Raw genomic sequence first — 18,221 nt, forward strand, 5'->3', positions numbered from 1 at the left:
TTTCTAGGAAGCATGTCATCCAATTGAACCTTCACAACAATCCAGCCATTTGTCTCTGACAGACTAGGAGACTGAGGCTCAATGTGCTAAGTAAATGAGCTTGTTCGAGATTATGGAGTTGGTGACTGACAGAGCTGGGATTTGAATTCTGGGCTGAATGATGTCCCACACAGATTTTAACCAGTATTTTATAGTCTGTTCTCCCTGCTCCCTCGATCTTATTGACATTTTGTCATAAAGTTGACAGAAAAATTAGGTTTATACATACACGATATATTAGTTGGTGGACCTCTGGGCAGACACCTGATGGAGTAAAAAACACTCACTGCCCACGTGTGTATGGGTCAGGAGGCCAGCTTGCAAGTTAACTGTCTATAATAATAGCTAGGCTGTGATCTTTCACAGGTCACTTATTCTGCACGTCGGCTTCATCGTATGCAAATGGAGGCAACAAAACTTATCCATGTGGAGAAAGAATAAGACTTTCTGTGCTGTCCTTGTTCACACTTTGCACAGCCTCTTCTTTGTTCAGCCGGAAGGAACACACAGGCCGGGTGGACCATGAGGAGAGTGACGGCAGTAATGCAAAAAGAAAGATGCAGTCATCTTGTTCATTGGTTTTACATGCAAAGTACACTTTTGAGAATCAAAGATGGGGAAGGAACAGCAAGGCACAGAGTTTATGCCATAACAATAGGTTGAAGAGAGGAATTGCCAGACTAATAAGCAGGGAGGAATATGAGAGGAGATGGTGAGGTGATAGTCACCACCGCTGCAGTGGGGAAGGAAAGGGTGATGGGGTTTCCTGGCTTCGGAGATGGTGGGGGCTGGTGATGAGAGGTGCTGATATGGAGGTAGAAGGGTGGATGAAAGCCTTCAAGTCAAGCCCATGCTTAGCACCATGCACACCTGACCAGTAGGCTCCAAGTTGGAATCACCTTCCTGTGCTGTTAAGGCATCAGGACAGCTGTTCTCTGGCTGCTGGCCCACTGCTCACGGCTGATTCTGCAGATGAAGCCCCAACAAACTGGGTTCTGTGAACTCCCCCAGCTCCTTCACCCTAAGCAGGGCAAGTGCACTGCTGGTGTAGAAGCAAATTTCCCAGCACCTGAACTAGGGTAGGACTAATCAACAGTAAAACCTACACTTGTGATGTACCTTATTGGGAGAATCAAATAAGAGCAACCCATAGGGAGTGCTTTATCATTTCCAAAGTACTGGCAAATATAACTTAATATAGGCATTTCATGAGTTGTAAAACAATTATCCAAATTCCACTGTAAGCAAATTGCTCCATGCAGCACTTAGTGATTTCAGATACATGGAAAAGTTTGCTTCCTGGGTTGTGATATTTCCATTACCCTGTGAATTCCCAGTGCATCAGCTGTGAGTTATTGAGGTGTGTCCTTTTTGAGTAAACTCAAATTCCAAGTCTTCCGGCTTCCTGTGTTCAGTCATCCTTTCTTTTAAAACCTTTCTAAAAGCACTCTAGCTCCTGATGGCAGGAGTTTGGTATACTGCCCCCCCCCACCTCTTTGCCCCAATATTTTTGAGAATTTCAGGGGATGGGAGCTAGGGGTTTACCTGCTCATTACCATCTTTTACTCTGAATTATTGATTTTACTTAACTGCCACCTTACCTCCTATAGTTAATGTCCTCTCTTTATCCTGAGTCACTCCACATCCTTTTGATTTAATTCCTCTATATCTACGTTACCAGAAGAACCCTAACATCTGAAATGACTTTTTACAGATGAAATGAGAATAATGGAGGATTATTACAGAATGTGCAAGAAATAACTTCAAATATCATCAACTAATAATTGCTGAGTGGCATCTACATGCCAGACATTGTTCTGATTCTGGAAATACAGAAGTGAATAAAACAGACAGCCCTTGCCAGGTAGCTCAGTTGGTTAGAGGGTCATCCCAATATGCCAAAGTTGAGGATTCAATCCCTGATCAGGGTACATACAAGAATCAACCAACAGAGGCATAAATAAGTGAAACAGCAAATCAATGTTTCTTATTCTCTTCCTTTCGCTCTCTCTCTAAAAATCAGTAAATAAAAATTTAAAGCCCTGGCTGGGTGGCTCAGTGTCCCATACACCAAAAAGTTGTGGGTTCAATTCCTCAGTCAGGGACACACACCTAGTTTGCAGGTTTGCTCCCCGGTAAGGGCATGTAAATGTCGCAGTCAATAGATATTTCTTTCTCACATTGATATTTCTCTTCCTCTCTCTCTAAAAATCAATGAACATATGCTCATGTGAGGATTTAAAAAATTAAAAACATAAATCCTTACTCTCCAGGTGTTTATGTTCTAGAAGACATTTATTTATGCATTTGTCGATTGTCTGTTGTAGGTTAAATAATGATAAGAGGTATGGAGAAAAAAAGGAAGAGCCTTGGCTGGTGTGGCTCAGTGGATTGATCAGTAGCTTGTGAACCAAAGGGCCAATGGTTCAATTCCCAGTCAGGGTATGTGCCTGGGTTGCTAGACCAGGTCCCCATTTGGGAGTGTGTGAGAAGCAACCACACATCAATGTTTCTCTCTCTTTCTCCCTCCTTTCCCCTCTCTCTAAAAATAAGTTAATAAATATTTTTTTAAAAAAGAGAGAGATACAGCCTTTTTTTTAAAAAAAAGAGGGAAGAGAGAAGAAATGCTTGCATGTTGAGTAATGCAATTTTAAATAGGATGTGAAGGAGACTTTAAACTCAAGACCTGAGAGAACCGAGGAAGAAAGATCTGTGGGGAGAATGCTCCAGTGTAAACATAGACACTTTCGTCATTGCACAAAGTTCTATTAGTGGTGGGAGTAGAATACAAAGTGTAGAGTAGTATTATGAACTTATGGATTTCACATATTTCAAGTGCAGTAATTTTATTTTTGATGCTCTAATTGTCCCATTTTTGGCCAGTGAGAACTTCTTTAAGTAGGCTCCTAGGTTCTTTTGAAATTACAGTTATCTGGGTAAGCAGATGACCCCTGATTATTTGATACACAATTGCTTCAGCCTTGGAAAACTGTTCTTTTCCCAAGAAGTCTTAGTTCCTTTCAGTGAGATATTCAGAGCTTGCACATTGTGTTTTGGATACCTCATTGCTTTGGCTAATACATTTTTAAAGTTTTATTAAAAAATTCAACCCTGGCTAGGTAGTTCAGTTGGTTAGAGCATCGTTCCAATACACCAAGGTTGTGGGTTCAATCCCAGGTCAGGGCACATACAAGAAACATTGGTGGGGGCATAGGTGGAACAATAAATCACTGTTTCTCTCTCTCCTTTCCTCCCTATAAAATCAATCAATCAATCAATCAATCAATCAATTTTTTAAATCTTTTTTGAAAAAGAAAAAGCTTTGTAACTAAAAAAGACATATTTCCCCAAATCACTATTTCTCATACCAGGAATTTTTATGTTCACTTTTAATGAAAACAGGATTTTGGTTTCAGGAAGAAAGTAGTGAGATCCCAGAAAAAAGCAGCATGCACGCGCATGCGCTCTCTCTCTCTCTTTCTCTCTCTCTCTCTCTGTCTCTCTCTCTCTCTCTCTCTCTCTCACACACACACACACACACACACACATATACACACATACTATGTGTGTTACAGAAATAGGGGAGTCCAAAATCAAATCCCAGCATTTGCAGCTTGGAGATACGGAAAAGAAAGCAGCTTTCAGGATGCCTTTGCATGCCTGGGGCTAGTGGCTGGAAACTTTGTTGCACAAAGATCCGCTTTGAAACTTCCAAGGCTCAGGAAGATGGGAGGGGTCTTGGACTGTGGGATGGTATGGAAGGAGCCTACAGAACCTGCGTAGGGTTCTGTGAATGGTCAGAACTGCTTGCAACACCCACTGGATCAGAGGACACAGTCACGGATATATAAGCAGCTGCGGACATTTTAGCAGGCGGGCTCCCTCCATGTGGCTTGGAGGAGGGGGTCTCCAGGCTGCTTTAAGAAGAGGCTCTCGCCATACGGTTTTGAGAAGGAGAGGAAATCTACACAGTTTGCAGGAAGAAGGCAGTTTACAAGGAGGCTGCGAATCCAGGTGGTTCTTCATTGAGAGCTGGAGTGCACCACAGCACAGAAAGGACCTCCCCAATCAGAACTGAGTGATTGGCAGCTACTGGTAAAGCTGAACTGTGCCTAGGAAGTAGGGAAACGGTGTTTCTGACTTTCCTAAGACTGGCCAGGTCTGGGAGGGGGAGGCAGGACTATGTGTAAATAATTCATTTTCTTTTCACCAAACTCTGGTATTCAGAGTTATAATTCTGGTGGTGGGCAATCGGCCCCTAAGTAAACAGCCCGTGGGTTCTGTTTCAATTGGAGCAGCCCAGGGGTTCTGTTACATGTAGGGTGTACACCCCACTTTGTTCTGGAAAGGATGCAAAGCCACTATACCCACATTTAAAATATATAAAATGCTCTTTTAAAATTGTTTCTTGCTAAGCACTATACTGATAATAATGCTACCACTAATTCTATTTCTGTGGTGGGCCATGGCATATGGACTGTCTGTGTCTCCCCTATCCAGTTCATATTGTTGAAGCTCCAGTCTTTGATTTGGAGGTGGAGCAACTGGACAGTAGTTAGCTTTAGATGAGGTCATGACAGGATTAATGTCTTATAAGAAGAGGAAGGGACCAGAGCCTTCTTTCTAGGCCACGTGAGTACACAGCGAGAAGGTGGGTGCCTACAAACCAGGAAGAGATCTTCACCAGACACTGGGTCTGTGGGTGCTTTGATCTTGAACTTCCCAGCTTCTGAAACTGTGAGCAATAAATGTTATTAATATAAGCCACTCAGTCTTTGGTACTTTTGTTATAGCAGCGCAAGTGGACTATAAAACAGTGATTGCGCATGGTTGTGCAGCTGAAAAATACCTTCGCTTCCCCCAAACACTCTAATGTCATTAATCTGCAGTGCAGATTTCTTAAAACTTCCTATACAGCAGTCCTCAGAGGGTGGCCTGTGAGCTCGGGCATTAGACTCACCTCACTAGATATATTGGTTAGAAATTCAGAATGGTTCTCTGAACAGACCCACTGAGTCAGGATCTGCTGAGTAGGGGGAGAGGGGGACAGCTAAGAGATTCCTAAGTGATTCTTAGGAACACTAAAGTTTGAGAACCATTGTTCTCAGGGCTGTTAAAAGCTTTCAAGTCAAACCCCCTCTTCCATAAATCTTTCCCTCCCTCTCTCCAATTAATCACTTTATGTATTTTGTAAAAAAGCAAAATCTTTTGGCCAAGTTTCAAGTTTTCATTTGCTTTGCTTCTTTGGCATTTGCAGTATTCGCCCTCTTCTCTTTTTACGCCAACCTTCCAAACATGGAATGTGGTTACTGTTTGGAAGGTAGGAACAGCACAGCCCAGTGTTTTACATTTAATAAAGAAATAGTGTTTTAAATTCAACGTCAAAGCGTAGTCTTTCCCAGTCTAGGGGGTGAAATATTAATGAGACTTCAGATCCAAAGCTGCTCTGGGCAGTCCTCTGTGTGCTTTCCCACACTGAGGAAGACTCCTTTGTTCTAATGTGTATTAAAAGACACAGGGCACTTTGCTTAAATGAACTGGAACTGCCCTTGGGGTCCTAGCACAAACACAGTATTAGGTGGTGACAGCCCTGAGGGATGGCAGTGCCTTCTATCTTCCAGCCAGTGCAGACTCCTCAGGAGACTGTTGGGTGGAAAGGACTGTAACCTTGAGCAGGCAAAGGAATACGTCTGGGGAATGACAAGTTCCTGCTCATAGACAAATAGGTCCAGAAAGACACACACTCTGATATGGGTCCATCTGAACAGGAAAACGAGGACTTCTTCTTTGTCAAGATATCTGCTTGGAAAAAGAAAAGAAAAGAAAAGAAAAAACGTATCCACTGAAATATTGCTTACTTCCTAGAAGGAAGGAAGGACACATTCTTGGACTGAACTCCAAAGGATGTTGGACTCAACAAGGATGTTAAACTAACTGTCCTAATCTGAGCCCATTTGTTTGCCAAGAACCAAAAATCAATTGAACCAGTTAAATAAAGTAAATTGATTTTAAAGACACAGCTGTACTTTATGCCATGTGTCATCTGTCAATGCTGTGATTAGTAGTAAGGCAGTCCTGCTCTGTGAGCTCATCCATTGGGTTTGCAATGTATGCAAAATCATGTTGATAGTTCCTTGAGCATAGAAGGAGATTTGAAAGTTTTGGTGTCTCTGAAACTGAGTGAAAACCAAGTAAAAAATGCTGACCACTTTACCCTGGCCATTAGGGAGCCCAGAAAGAATTTTACTAGTGATTGGCCGCAACTCAGGACCCTGGGGTCCTGACACCTTAATGAAGTTATTTATCTACCAATTTTCTTTTCCTTTTCCTTTTCATTTAAAAAGTGTTCAGTGTTTTATGTTTTAATTCTATAAATTGTTTTTAAGTCTTTTATTTATATACTTATTTATTTATTTTTATTGATCCTAGAGAGAGATAGTAGGGAGAGACAAAGAAGAAGAGAGAGAGAGAGAGAGAGGAAGGGGTATATAGAGAGAGAGAGAGAGGAAAGGGTATATATATAGAGAGAGAGAGAAACATCAACTTGCTGCTCCAAATTTTTATGCATTCATTGGTTGATTCTTGTATGTTCCTTGACTGGGAATTGAACCCCCAGCCTTGGCGTATGAGGATGATGTTCTAATACACTGAGCTACCCAGCCAGGGCTTAAAGCCTTTTTAGAAGTGAAGTTTTACAAAAAAAAAAAGAAAAGAAAAGAAAAGAAAGAAAGAAAGTAAGAAAACAAAAAGCCCTGATAAGAAACAAAAGAACTACCAGGCATAGAAGTTGGTGTCCTGTGCTATAACCTATTAACCATCAAAGTGCACAGGCTCTGCTCCCAGTCCTGGCTTGAACCCTCATGGACACCCTGGACCTGTTGCAGAAGGCACCTCTTAGGCTATCCTCTAAGGTGTATGACATAAGCCCAATTCCCAGATAAGTTCACACCCCCGGGCTGACATATGCTTATTCCTTCCTTCAATTCTAGCATCTTTGTTCTGGGATTTACATAAAAACTGCATTAAAACCATTGCCACATTTCTAGAGATCTTTTCCCCGCTTCTTTGTTGAAAGCCAGTAAGAAGACTTCAGGATTTTTTGTTGTAGTACTTATAAGCATGGCTCTGAATTTACATTATGAATGCCTTGTTTCCTCATTTGCAAAGATAAGTACTAAAACTAATACGTCTGGTGAGGTGGAAATCAAGGTAGTCTTTTCGAAAATTCAGTTGGCAATATTTGAAAACACAGGTGCATGTCCATTTATCTAGGAATATAATTTTAGATACATTTCCATATGTACTGATGTACATTGCAAAACAATTTCACTACAGATTTTGTTTTTCATAGAGTAAAAGAATGGCCAGAAGCCTCAAAATTTGGGGCATGGGACTCAGTGGAACCCAGCCATTTTCCTGAGAGACACCTCATTTCTCTGTTATGCAAAGAGGTATGGCTGCTTCATGTGCCAAGGAAATGGGGGGACTTTGACCATAGAATGGTGACTAAAAAGCTATGGGGCCTTGGGAAGATTCTGAGAGTGGCTAGGATCAGTCACCACACTGACTGCATGATAGGCCACAAGCAGGGATTTAAAAATAAGGTGGCAGCCATTAAGCAGGGGAAGGAAAAGAGCCAGGCAGAACGAAAGGTGGCAGCCATTTGGCATGCTGGGCCACGCAGTTTGAAAAGATTGCAGAGGTACTGCATCAGCCCGCCATGAGGTCTGGTGTGTAGGAAGAGAGCCATGATGTAGCAGCGAGGCAGCTCTGTCGGAGAGCTGGTTCGCTATGGGAGAGGGCCATGCGGCCTAGGCTAGTAAGGAAGCGGGCACGCTGCTGCTTTGATCGTGCCAGCTCCAGCTGACTTGGAAGCCACCAATGACCCTGCCTTGCAGACCTGGACTCTATGTGGACTCTTGGAACTCGGGAAATGTGGAGAGGACACTCTTAGGGCTGTGCCTTTCTGGGACTTCACCATGATCCAGTGCAACATGGCACACGCTTTCCTGGACTATTATACAGAGGCTTATGATATCCTGGATTGCTTTATGGAGGCTGATGATATCGCACACCAGATCCTGAAGGAGAGAGCTGACAGATAAGGAATGGGAAACTTTTGGCCATGTTTTTGGTTTATAGCCCTTTGGGAAGCAAGGGAAGTGCTGGGTCTCGAGGGAGAACAGGGCTCTGAGCAGGAGTACAGTACTCCCAGCCCCACCCCCCCAGGTTGGAATATTGTAAATAAAGACTTGTTTTTCTCAACACTAATTGTGAAGTCTTACACCAAGGCACCACGTGAACAAACCCGCCTTTGCTTGGTAACAATAGCAAGTAGTGGAAATAGCTTAAATGTCCATCAATATGGGGGCTATGTAATGTTTAATGGTTCATCCATAAAATGGAATGCTGTGAAGTCACTGAAGAAAATATGTAACTCATAATGTTCTGAAATAAAACTATGCAGTATTAAATTTAAAAAATGGTAGAAAAATGACAGATAAATTACTTTGTGTTGCATAAATCACACACATATGAACAAAGGATCTAGAGTTAAATTGAGTTAAATTGGATTTAAATACTAGCTATGTCATTTACCAGTGACCCTGGGGTGCTTCTTAATCTCTTGGTAACTTACATATAGGGACTGTCTCATAGGGTTACAAAATGCACATAAAATAGTGCAGCCAGGGCATAAAACACTTTCTCAGTAAGTGTAAACATGTAATGATGATGATGATGATGACGACGACGATAACATTAAACATTTGGGTGCTTACCATGTGTTAGGCATTCATTGTATTAAGAGCTTTACATAGAATATATAAATGAATACATTTGATCCTTAGAACAACCCTATACGTATTATTTTCTTTTTTTTAAAGGGCTCACATTTATTATTGATCCAACCTATTACTGCAGAAAAAAATCAACAGGAAAAATAACTTCTCCAAGAATTTCCCAATTAAAATGCCCAACTGTCCAGACAGTAGTGACCTTTTCAGTGATTTCAAGATATAGGCAACCTGGATACAGCATAAATATGTGAGCCATCTCTCATGATTCCTTATAGATCCAGTTTTGTTCTTCTCCAATGTCTTCTCCTGGAGTTGTACCTGATTTTATTACCAGTTTTCATCTGAATCCATTGGGGAATGGACTGATTCTACTTTTATTTCTTGGCTAGAAACCTCTTGATCTTGAAAGTCTTGTGAGAAGATATAGCGAAGAAGAATCAAGTGCATAGACCATGATGGCAAAGTTAGAGCTATAAGTATTATTTTCATCCTAATTGCACAGATTGGGAAACTGAGGTACAAAACAGTTAAGTAACTTGTCCAGAAAGACGCAGCTAGTAAATGGTAGAGCTAGGATTCAAACACAGGCAGTCTGCTGCATAACTTAAGTTCTTCCCCACTTACAGAATGACCGTTTCTTTTCTGAGCAGACAAGCTCACTCCTGGCATTACTTTTGATGCTGACAAGAAGGTCAGTCCAGTTTCTAAGAGAAGTGCTGACAATATCTGTAAATGTCTTATAAGAGTATGGCAGTGCTTTGCTACCTAACCCCAAGTCAGAACATTACAATCAAAATAAAACATAGGTGTTTCCTGTGAAGTGTGTGGGGACTTTTCCCATTGCCTTGGTTTTCTCCCAGCTGGATCCTCTCTGCTTATGGATCTGGAGTCACTGACAGAAACTCTGATGGGAAATTATTACTTCACTTTGGGCTGAAGCCAACAGAGATCATGGTGTGTGTGTGCACGTGCATGTGTGCATGTGTGTGCAGATATATTTTTTCTGTGTGCATTATCTAATAAACTTAAATACTGAAAGCCATGGAGGACTTGCTCTCTTTCATAAGGATCATTTGGTGACTCAGTTCTGTCCTAATGACTTCCCTCAGGACGGTGTACCAAGTTTCTCAGGGGAGTCAAGATGTTGTGTATTCTTTAGGTAAGCATTTCCTCAATATTTAACCCAGCTCCTCTCAGTTGAATGTTTAACCCAATTCTAATGTGATGCCTTTGCTGGAAGAAAGCTGCTCCTTGGCCTCCTAAAAGCCCATCTTAAAATGAAGTGCCCTTGAGAATAATTATACCATGAATCAGCCAGTGGCAGATCCTGAATAGTCTGATGCCAAAACATCTTAGGCTCCTGTTAATAGGGTGTTTTACTTTCTCTCTTCAGAATTACTCAGACTTGTCTGAATAATTATTCCTCACTTTACCACTTGTAACAAAGTGCTTAACACCCACTAGTATTCAGTTTGGAAATTCTCCTTTTCCTGTGCTAAGAGCTCTCCAATGTTGCAATTTTCCAAACTATTGATCAGCTTTTCACACTTTGTAAAGACTTCATTTTAAACAGCCTGTTGGTCAACCAACTCAGGCCCCAGCACAAAGATAGCATCCTGAGAAGGATGCAAACATCCTTTGCAAACATCTCACACTCATTACCTATTGGCTAACACAAGAAACAATTCAAAAGCCCTTGAGTTGCTCTTTCACATTTGTCAAGCTCAGCATTGGAAGTGCCAGGCTCACCAAGGTCTCCCAGGTACTGACTGCTTCTACAGGGGCCAGGCTGCAGAGAAGAGAAAAGGTTAACTCTCAGATGGGACAGCAGTAAAGGCAGCAAGGATTTTTTCCTTGAGCAAGCTGGGGAAAGCGAGGCTCTTAATGAATGTGTAAAATTAAATCAAACTGTAAAGGAATCTAATATTAAATTATTTAACCAATCTCTTTCTCACCTTTGTTCAAGTTCTGCCCTTGAGATCTGATTTTTCTCATGTGTAGGAATTATAGGCAGATACTATATTGGCTGAGGTTTTCAGGTACATTAGGCCTTATTCTAAAAAGAAAATGATGTGACACAGCTGGGATTTTAAAAAGTGTCAATGAAAGTAGAATGTAATTATTTTAATCTGGAAAGATGTTTCCTATAATACACTTCATGGGCTGTCTACAGTATTATATAACTCCTTAGATGTTTCTCCTCATTTTTCATAATTTAAACTGCTGGTAGGCATGGGCCTTGAAAGCCCCTAGAACAGAAGGAATCATCAATTGATGATTATGTGTGTGAATCTCAGAAGCCTAGTTGAGCAGAAGTATTTATTTTCTATTTGTAGAACATTGGCCTTTAGAAGCAGTGGCAGCATTAGGATTGAAGGCTACGAAACCTGTAATTGTTGTTCATAATCTCCCACAGGGTCTATAGGAAGAATGCAGCTCCCCTATGAAAACTGAGGCTCTATTTGTTTCCCCATTCCTCCTTTCCAAAGTGAAAGGGGGAATTTTTCAATGCAAGAGTCTCCTTATTGAGATCTCAATAGAAGCTCCTTCATGACACTGATTTACTTATCAAGTAATCTGAAAAAAGGAAATTAGCAGGTATTTCTCACAGAAAGCAGGCTGGAAGTGTGAAGAGGAAGAATGATAATCTTCAGCTGTACTGGTGAAAACATTTGGTGCAATGAATAGTAACAGTTCAATCAGCTATATGGCAGAGCTTGACTGCCGATCTTTATTAAAACACTTTCTTGGTTCAGCCATTGTCTCTAAATTCAGGCTTATGCTAATTTTCATAGAAGACAGGGAAATAATGCATTGGCTTAGGTAAACGGAGACCCAGGAACCAGGAGTGCACCAGGACTTCACATTCCTGTGATTATCTGATGAGAGCTCCTTGGGCCAGCAGAAGCCCCAAGGAAAGCATATGGACCAGGAGGCAGCATGCTGTTTCCTCTTTCTGCTTCAGTGGAGATGACAGTGATTTACGCAGGAATTTAAGACCTACTTTGTAAACTTATACTAATACATGAATTAAGACCCTGAGAGTTTTCAGAGAGGGCCACTAGATTCTGTTTGCAAAAGGAGTTGATCTAACCTTGTTTTAGCAGCTGAAAGTCAAACAGTGGAGCACCCTTTAGTATCTATCAGTGGCATCCAAGAATGAACACATTCAGACACTATAATTTTTAAATGTCATTTATTTAAACCAAAATAAAATTATATTTTCAAGGGGGTGGATTTCAAAGACATAAAGAGAAATCCATGTTCAAAGCAAACAATTTTGTTCAATTTCTATCAAAAATAAAATCACATTTTTGGGGGGTGAACCCTGTGACATGGGAAATTGCTTCACTGAAATTCAAATTTCCATATGCAAAAACTAACTCATTTTGTTTGCATATTGGCCGAAACATTTAAGGATCCCCAATAAAATAAAAGAATTAATTTGTTAAAAGGCAAGACTTTTTAAGTGTAATCGTGGTTCAGACTTTGGGAATAGTCAGTTCATGAACACTAGTAATAAGCATCTTTGCAGTCTCACAATGATCCAGCCACTTCGGACATTGTATTATTTTGGTGACTGGTACAGGTTTTGTTTATGTATAAAGATCAGAAGAAGTGTCTTACCTGCTTAACAATGTTCAAGTTTGTTGCACATAGGTGGATGAGTTTGTCCAAGAACTGGGTGGGGAGGAAGCAGTGTGGATACAGATTTCTTTAGTGACAGCATTTTCCGATAATTGCAAGTCACTTCATAAAACATTCTAATTTACTTTTTTTAAAAAAGGTAAGTCTGTATTTTTGTGTATATGAAGTAAGGTTTATGACCTAGATAAAACCCAGACAAAATCAACAGTGACAATTAATTATCATTTTTTAAATGTTGGAAGAATGATAGAGATCTCACTAAAGAGCTGAAAGAAGGCTTGACTTTTGGACTCAGATCTGTCACTTAATAATTATGGTACATTGAGCAAGTCACTAAACATCAGTGAGCACAGTTTTTCATTACTGCAAGAATAATTGAAAACCATGAAGCATTATTCTGACTTTTCCTACCCTGGAGAACTGTGTAGAAAACAAATTGATGAAATGTTTGCAAAAAAATTCAAGTGGATGAAATGTATACAGATTTGCACAAGTTTGAGAGGCTAATAACATCTTTCACAAAATATACAGTTCTTGACTTGAAACTTTCACATATGTGCAATCATTATAGTAAAGTGACTTTTAGTTTTCAGTATTTAGATCCCTTATGTAGGATACAAGGTCTACTCCTTGGCTCAACAGTGACTAGCATATGTGTTATAATGAAAGTTAGAATGATATGCTTACTTGCTTAATTATTCCCTTAAAAGGCTATTAATGATATTTTGGAAGAAGCAGGAATCTAGTGAAAACATGCAGACCTGAAAGCAGTGCATTAATTATTTTATTAATTTCTTCTTTTTACATTTTGGGAAACATCCATCTATTTACAATTTTTTTTTGTCCACACACAATCTAGGTAGATAAAGCCTATGAAATTCCAATTCATAAAGCCATAAAAATGTTCCCCACCCCTCCTTCTGAAGGCTTTCAAATTAATCTTTTTTTTCCAAACCAAAATAATTTTTAAAAATTACATTTGGGAATTGAGATATGCTAGTGATTTACATTCCAGTTATTTAAAATATGCATCTAGACATGTTTTTAAAAAGAAATGGTAAATTCACAAGGATAAGGCTTAAATTAAAGTAGTAATGCACAGTAAAACATTAAGGAAACATCTATAAATAACAGAAATATATTACAAATAAATTAGTTCTATTTACCATTTCAAATATTAAAAATCTTTAATCCATTTCTTCATCTCTCTTTACAAAAAGGTTATGTGAATTGTATGGAAACATCTGCAAAAAATATAATAAATACTTAATTTCTTTGAACTTTTTTCTTTTAATGTGGGAGACAAACTTCTTTTGTAATCCACCCTCCCCAAGAAAATGCCCAAACATCTTTATACCAAAGTTAAACAAAATAAGTAATTTTTCAGGGTACATACATTTTCCATCATGAACTAAAAAACATTTCTACAAATTACATCAAAAAGAACAATGTAACAAAAGTTATGCTCATGGATGTCAAAGGGGGCAAGTGATTAACAAGAGCTTTATGTAGGGTCATGTTTTAACATCAATAATTAGCTCTTTATAAAGTGTTTGTACAATTTGTGTCTTTAAAGAAAGCAAAGGTCATGATGCCTGTGGGCATTTAGCTAAAAGATTTAAAATTCTTACCAAAAATAGCTTATGAATATACAAATACCATTCACATAGATAAGATGAATAGGCTTTCTCTTGTCTCTCTCTAAAATATTCTGGGCTAAACCAGTTTTCAAAGAAAATATTGTAGGATGATTTTGAATCATATTAGAAATCTATTTATTAATCCAAATCTTATCTCTACTTCAGGGCACAGAGCTGTAGTTGGGAACATGGGTCTTCAAATGGATTTCGCTTCCTTCATGCTAATCTGTGAGTTCCAAGTCATTTGCAGGATTGAATGTGACCATAGGCTACCCAAGGTGGCAGTTGGCCCTACATGATGCAAATTTTGTGTGACCTTCCAATGCAGCTACAAAATAAAGATGTATCCTTTTTAAAACTATAAGCTCAAAATACTTGAAGCTCAAAATCTCTGTATGCTCCAATTTTACAAAGCACTCAAGGTGCTTTGTTCACCCTAGTTAAAAGTTTGTTTTTTAATAAGTTAGTAGCCCTTTTCTTGTAAACCACAGCAGTAAACATTTTGTGCCCTGTTTATAAAGTTAGCTCAAAGCATCAATGGCTCTGAGAGGTAGCAAATTCTCTAGTGATTTTGGAATATGTCCATGAAAATAGTGGTTGCCAGAACCCATCACCTCTCTTAATTTCATAAATAAAATTAATTTAGCACCTGGCTATGTGAGTATATTTTTTGAAAAAGCTTCTCTGGTGCAAGCATATTTTATGTATGTTTTTAAAAGTCTTTCATTTTTTCAATGGTAATTTCTAATACTTTAGGATGGGAACTGGACACAAAATGCCAGTGATACTTTTAGATCATCACACTCTAAATGTTTAAACTGCTATGAGTAAGGGCATTTAAAGATAATTTCAGCCAGACGCAAAGTGCCTACTGCCCATCATCATGATTAAAAATGTAAATCAACATGCTCTGCCAAAAGCCTGGGTTTCTTTCAGTGTTTTTAAGTCATGACTTCTCCCCTCTCCTTGTAGTTGCTGAACCTTGGAAGTCAAATTTCTCTCATGACCTAGGACTTCTAGATGAGTGGCAGATCTTTGGAATGAGGCCTGTCTTTTGGGGTAGAAAATTAATTTTATCGGGTTGACATAGGACAAAATCCTTATGCTGGTGAATGATAGGACTCTGTGTATAGTAAGAGAAGACCGAAGGAGGAAATATGTTTGCAATTTGAACTGATAGTTTAAAAGGGATGGATGTGTAGCGTTCAAAGGGATGGCAGGAAAACCACTCTTCTGAAAACAGCCTTGCTGCCATTTACAGCACTTCACAAGCAGATGTGTACTTATATATGTGTAATTAGGTAGTTTCCTCAAGATGGACACTAACAAATTAATAGAACCAACCAATAGTTTCCCCTTTTAAGACATCACCACCACCACCACAATATAATATACATAATACAATAAAAGTTGATAAAACATTTCAGGACTAAATTTTCTTAATAATAGAACAACAAAAAATCCCTTATGTAGTATCTTAAACTCTCGTTGCTTCCTTTGCCTTGCCTTTCTTCATTTTATTGCCTTTCAGAATAGATTAATTTCCCTGAAAGATCGAATTTACAATCTTTTGCTGATTGAAACATTTGAAGCAGTGGTTGATGAAGTAACAGTGAGGCAGTTTGTGCAGCTGTGAGTGGTGCAGGCAACCCCAGCACCTGCAGATTTTGCTTTTCCCTTTCCCACTACACATCCAGGTTCCCCACCCCCAGCCTAGCTTGGTCCTCTCTTGGTTTGTCACTCATTGATTCTGGTGAGATGGCATGATTTCTGAGGTTGGAAATAAAGTGCTTTATCTGCTTTGCAAAATAATAACCATTAAGGGGAAGTGCAGGGAATTGGAGCCCTAGTTTCCTTCACGTGGAAGACGGTTAAGTCCCAAAGGATCACCCTGATACTGGATTTCTGAAATACCCTATGGTTTTATATTGCTGAGCTCTAGGGACAGACTAACTTGAGAGAACTGAGGATGGGGAATGATTTCAAGGGGCTATTTCTACATAGGTGGGTTTGGTTTTGCCAAGAACAGAAAGGGTTGGTTCTCTGGATGTGGCAGGGTGACGCATCAGTACAGGTGGCGAAGCTCGGTGGAGAACATGGGCAAACTGGTTTGGGCGGAGGGGCGATGGGGGTCGGCTCCTGCAAGATGAACAACTACACCGCGACAGTGGAAGTCACTGGGCCCGGAGACGTGCTCTAAGGGCGCAGCGGGGAGGGCAGAGGAGCGGGGGAGGGCAGACACTCGGTCCTGACTCCGCGGGCTGCGCGTGGCGCGGCCCGGGAGCCTCAGAGCCGAGTCTGCGCCTCAGGGATGTAGATCTCGATGCTCTCGGCGCTCTCGGTGGCCGAGTTCTGCCGGACTGACGCGGCGCGCTTGGCTGCCATCAGGCGCTTGCGGGCCTCCTGGCGCTGCGAGCTCTCCAGTGAGCGCTCCCGGATCAGCGGCGCGGGGCCCTTCGCCGGCTTCTTTGGCACTGGAGGAGGGGCCCTTCTCTCCTGATCAAAGCAGAAGGTTCAGGACATTACACAGCTTCTCAGGACAAGCTTGGGGAAAACTGGGATAGGTCAGTAGTTAGAAAACACTTTTTAAAACCTAAGGATGGTTGGTTCTGATCTGCACATTCTATATATATTATTATTATTATTCTGGCTTGGTATTCAAAAGATACAGAAAAAATATATATACCGGTAAGCTTAAGGCCAAGGGTAGACTGGATTGCAGAACTAGGTCTCTCCAAGGAAAGGCTGTGGGTATTTAAAATGCCCCCTGCTGAAAGGCTGCAGCTTCCAGCACATTTAGTGTGGTTCTCCCTGGAGGCTCCAGACTCTTCCCGATGCCAGAGATGGGAAAGGGCTGCAGCGGCAGCAGTAGCATCTTAGAACTCTGCATCCCCTCTAAGGAGGGAAGGCAGCTGGTGTGAGCTGAACTGTTTAAACCCATCCATGCCCTCTCTCCAGGCTCACCCTAACCTAAATAGCCAAACGAGGAAGAAGAGATGATAAGACTGTGTTCTTTAGCTTTGCAGATGCCACAGTGAGTTACACCCATTTGCACACCACACACAAACACACAGCAATAAACTTTCCAGGGTCATCCTGGAGGGATGACACTGATAATTCCTACACTCTGTCTTGGAATCAGTTCCAAAATGGCTCCTAAAACATCCAGCCTGGATGTCACTCAGAGGCCTCAGAATGACTGTGGCTCAGGAGGCTATTTCAATTACAGGGAGAGACACTGTGTCATGACAACTTAACACAGGACTGAAAGACTTCATCTGCCTTAGCAACAGCAAACTATAAAACATATAGATATTTTTAAATGCCATTGCAAAAACAAAAGCCACTCATGACTTAGGCAGAAAAAAAAAATGCGTGGGAAAGAAGGAAACCTAGATCACAAAGGATTTTTACAAAAGGGATGATAAACTGTCAAGCTGCGAGGTCCACGTGAACATTTTTCTTTTGAATAAAACACACTCAGTCCTCGTAAGTAAATGTGAAATGTGAAATGTCTTGTCAATGTGAAAAGTGTTTTTTAGAAAAACCATGGATTCTAAGATTTTTCAAAGGGCATTCCTTGTGTCTTAACACTAATGCTCAACACAGCAGCTCCTCTTTGCTGGTGTAGCTGAAGTGCCTACTGAAACTTGTTACATTGGGGTTGTCCTCAGGCAGTTTGAGAGTCTGTGGGGCCCAGAGGACAGAAAAAGGAAGCACATTGCGCAAACAGTATTCGTTCATATTTTTCCCCTAAAGTTCATGGGGTGATGAAAAGCTCTAATTGTAGACAAAGTGTAAAACAATTTAGGAATCAAGTTAACTAATGATTTACTGTGTGAATGTCAATAGGTTAGCATCATTCCTTTTGAACATTTAAAATCTTCATTGTTGGGTAACTTGGTGGATATTTTTGAATATCAATAATTTTAAGTCACAGCTTCTTATCCTTGTACATTTAATTTTTTAACAACAATTTTAGAAAAATGAATAAATGAGAAATTAGTTGGTTCTGCTCCAGAAAGTAATTTACCAGAACGTGTGTACATCTGTATTGTTTTCTTAAAATAAGACCAATTCAAAAGTTTATCTAGCA

At 40.2% G+C, this 18,221-nt stretch overlaps 1 protein-coding gene and 1 pseudogene across 2 annotated transcripts in view; both read right to left on the minus strand.

Moving 5' to 3' along the window:
- Positions 1–9,106: 9,106 nt before the first annotated feature.
- On the minus strand, positions 9,107–9,256 carry LOC150002835 (large ribosomal subunit protein eL39-like; annotated as a pseudogene).
- A 3,062-nt stretch (positions 9,257–12,318) lies between these two features.
- DLGAP1 (DLG associated protein 1) overlaps positions 12,319–18,221 on the minus strand; it is a 362,099-nt gene continuing 356,196 nt past the window's right edge. For both annotated transcript variants that reach the window (XM_090285774.1, XM_090285775.1), the window contains exon 11: positions 12,319–16,621. In XM_090285774.1, coding sequence (XP_090141900.1) covers positions 16,412–16,621 — 210 coding nt within the window. In that variant the 3' untranslated portion in view covers positions 12,319–16,411. The remainder of the gene's footprint in view (positions 16,622–18,221) is intronic.

This window comes from Furipterus horrens, unplaced genomic scaffold (assembly GCF_987537825.1).
Source record: "Furipterus horrens unplaced genomic scaffold, mFurHor1.1.pri manual_scaffold_8, whole genome shotgun sequence".
Classification (NCBI taxonomy): Eukaryota; Metazoa; Chordata; class Mammalia; order Chiroptera; family Furipteridae; genus Furipterus; species Furipterus horrens.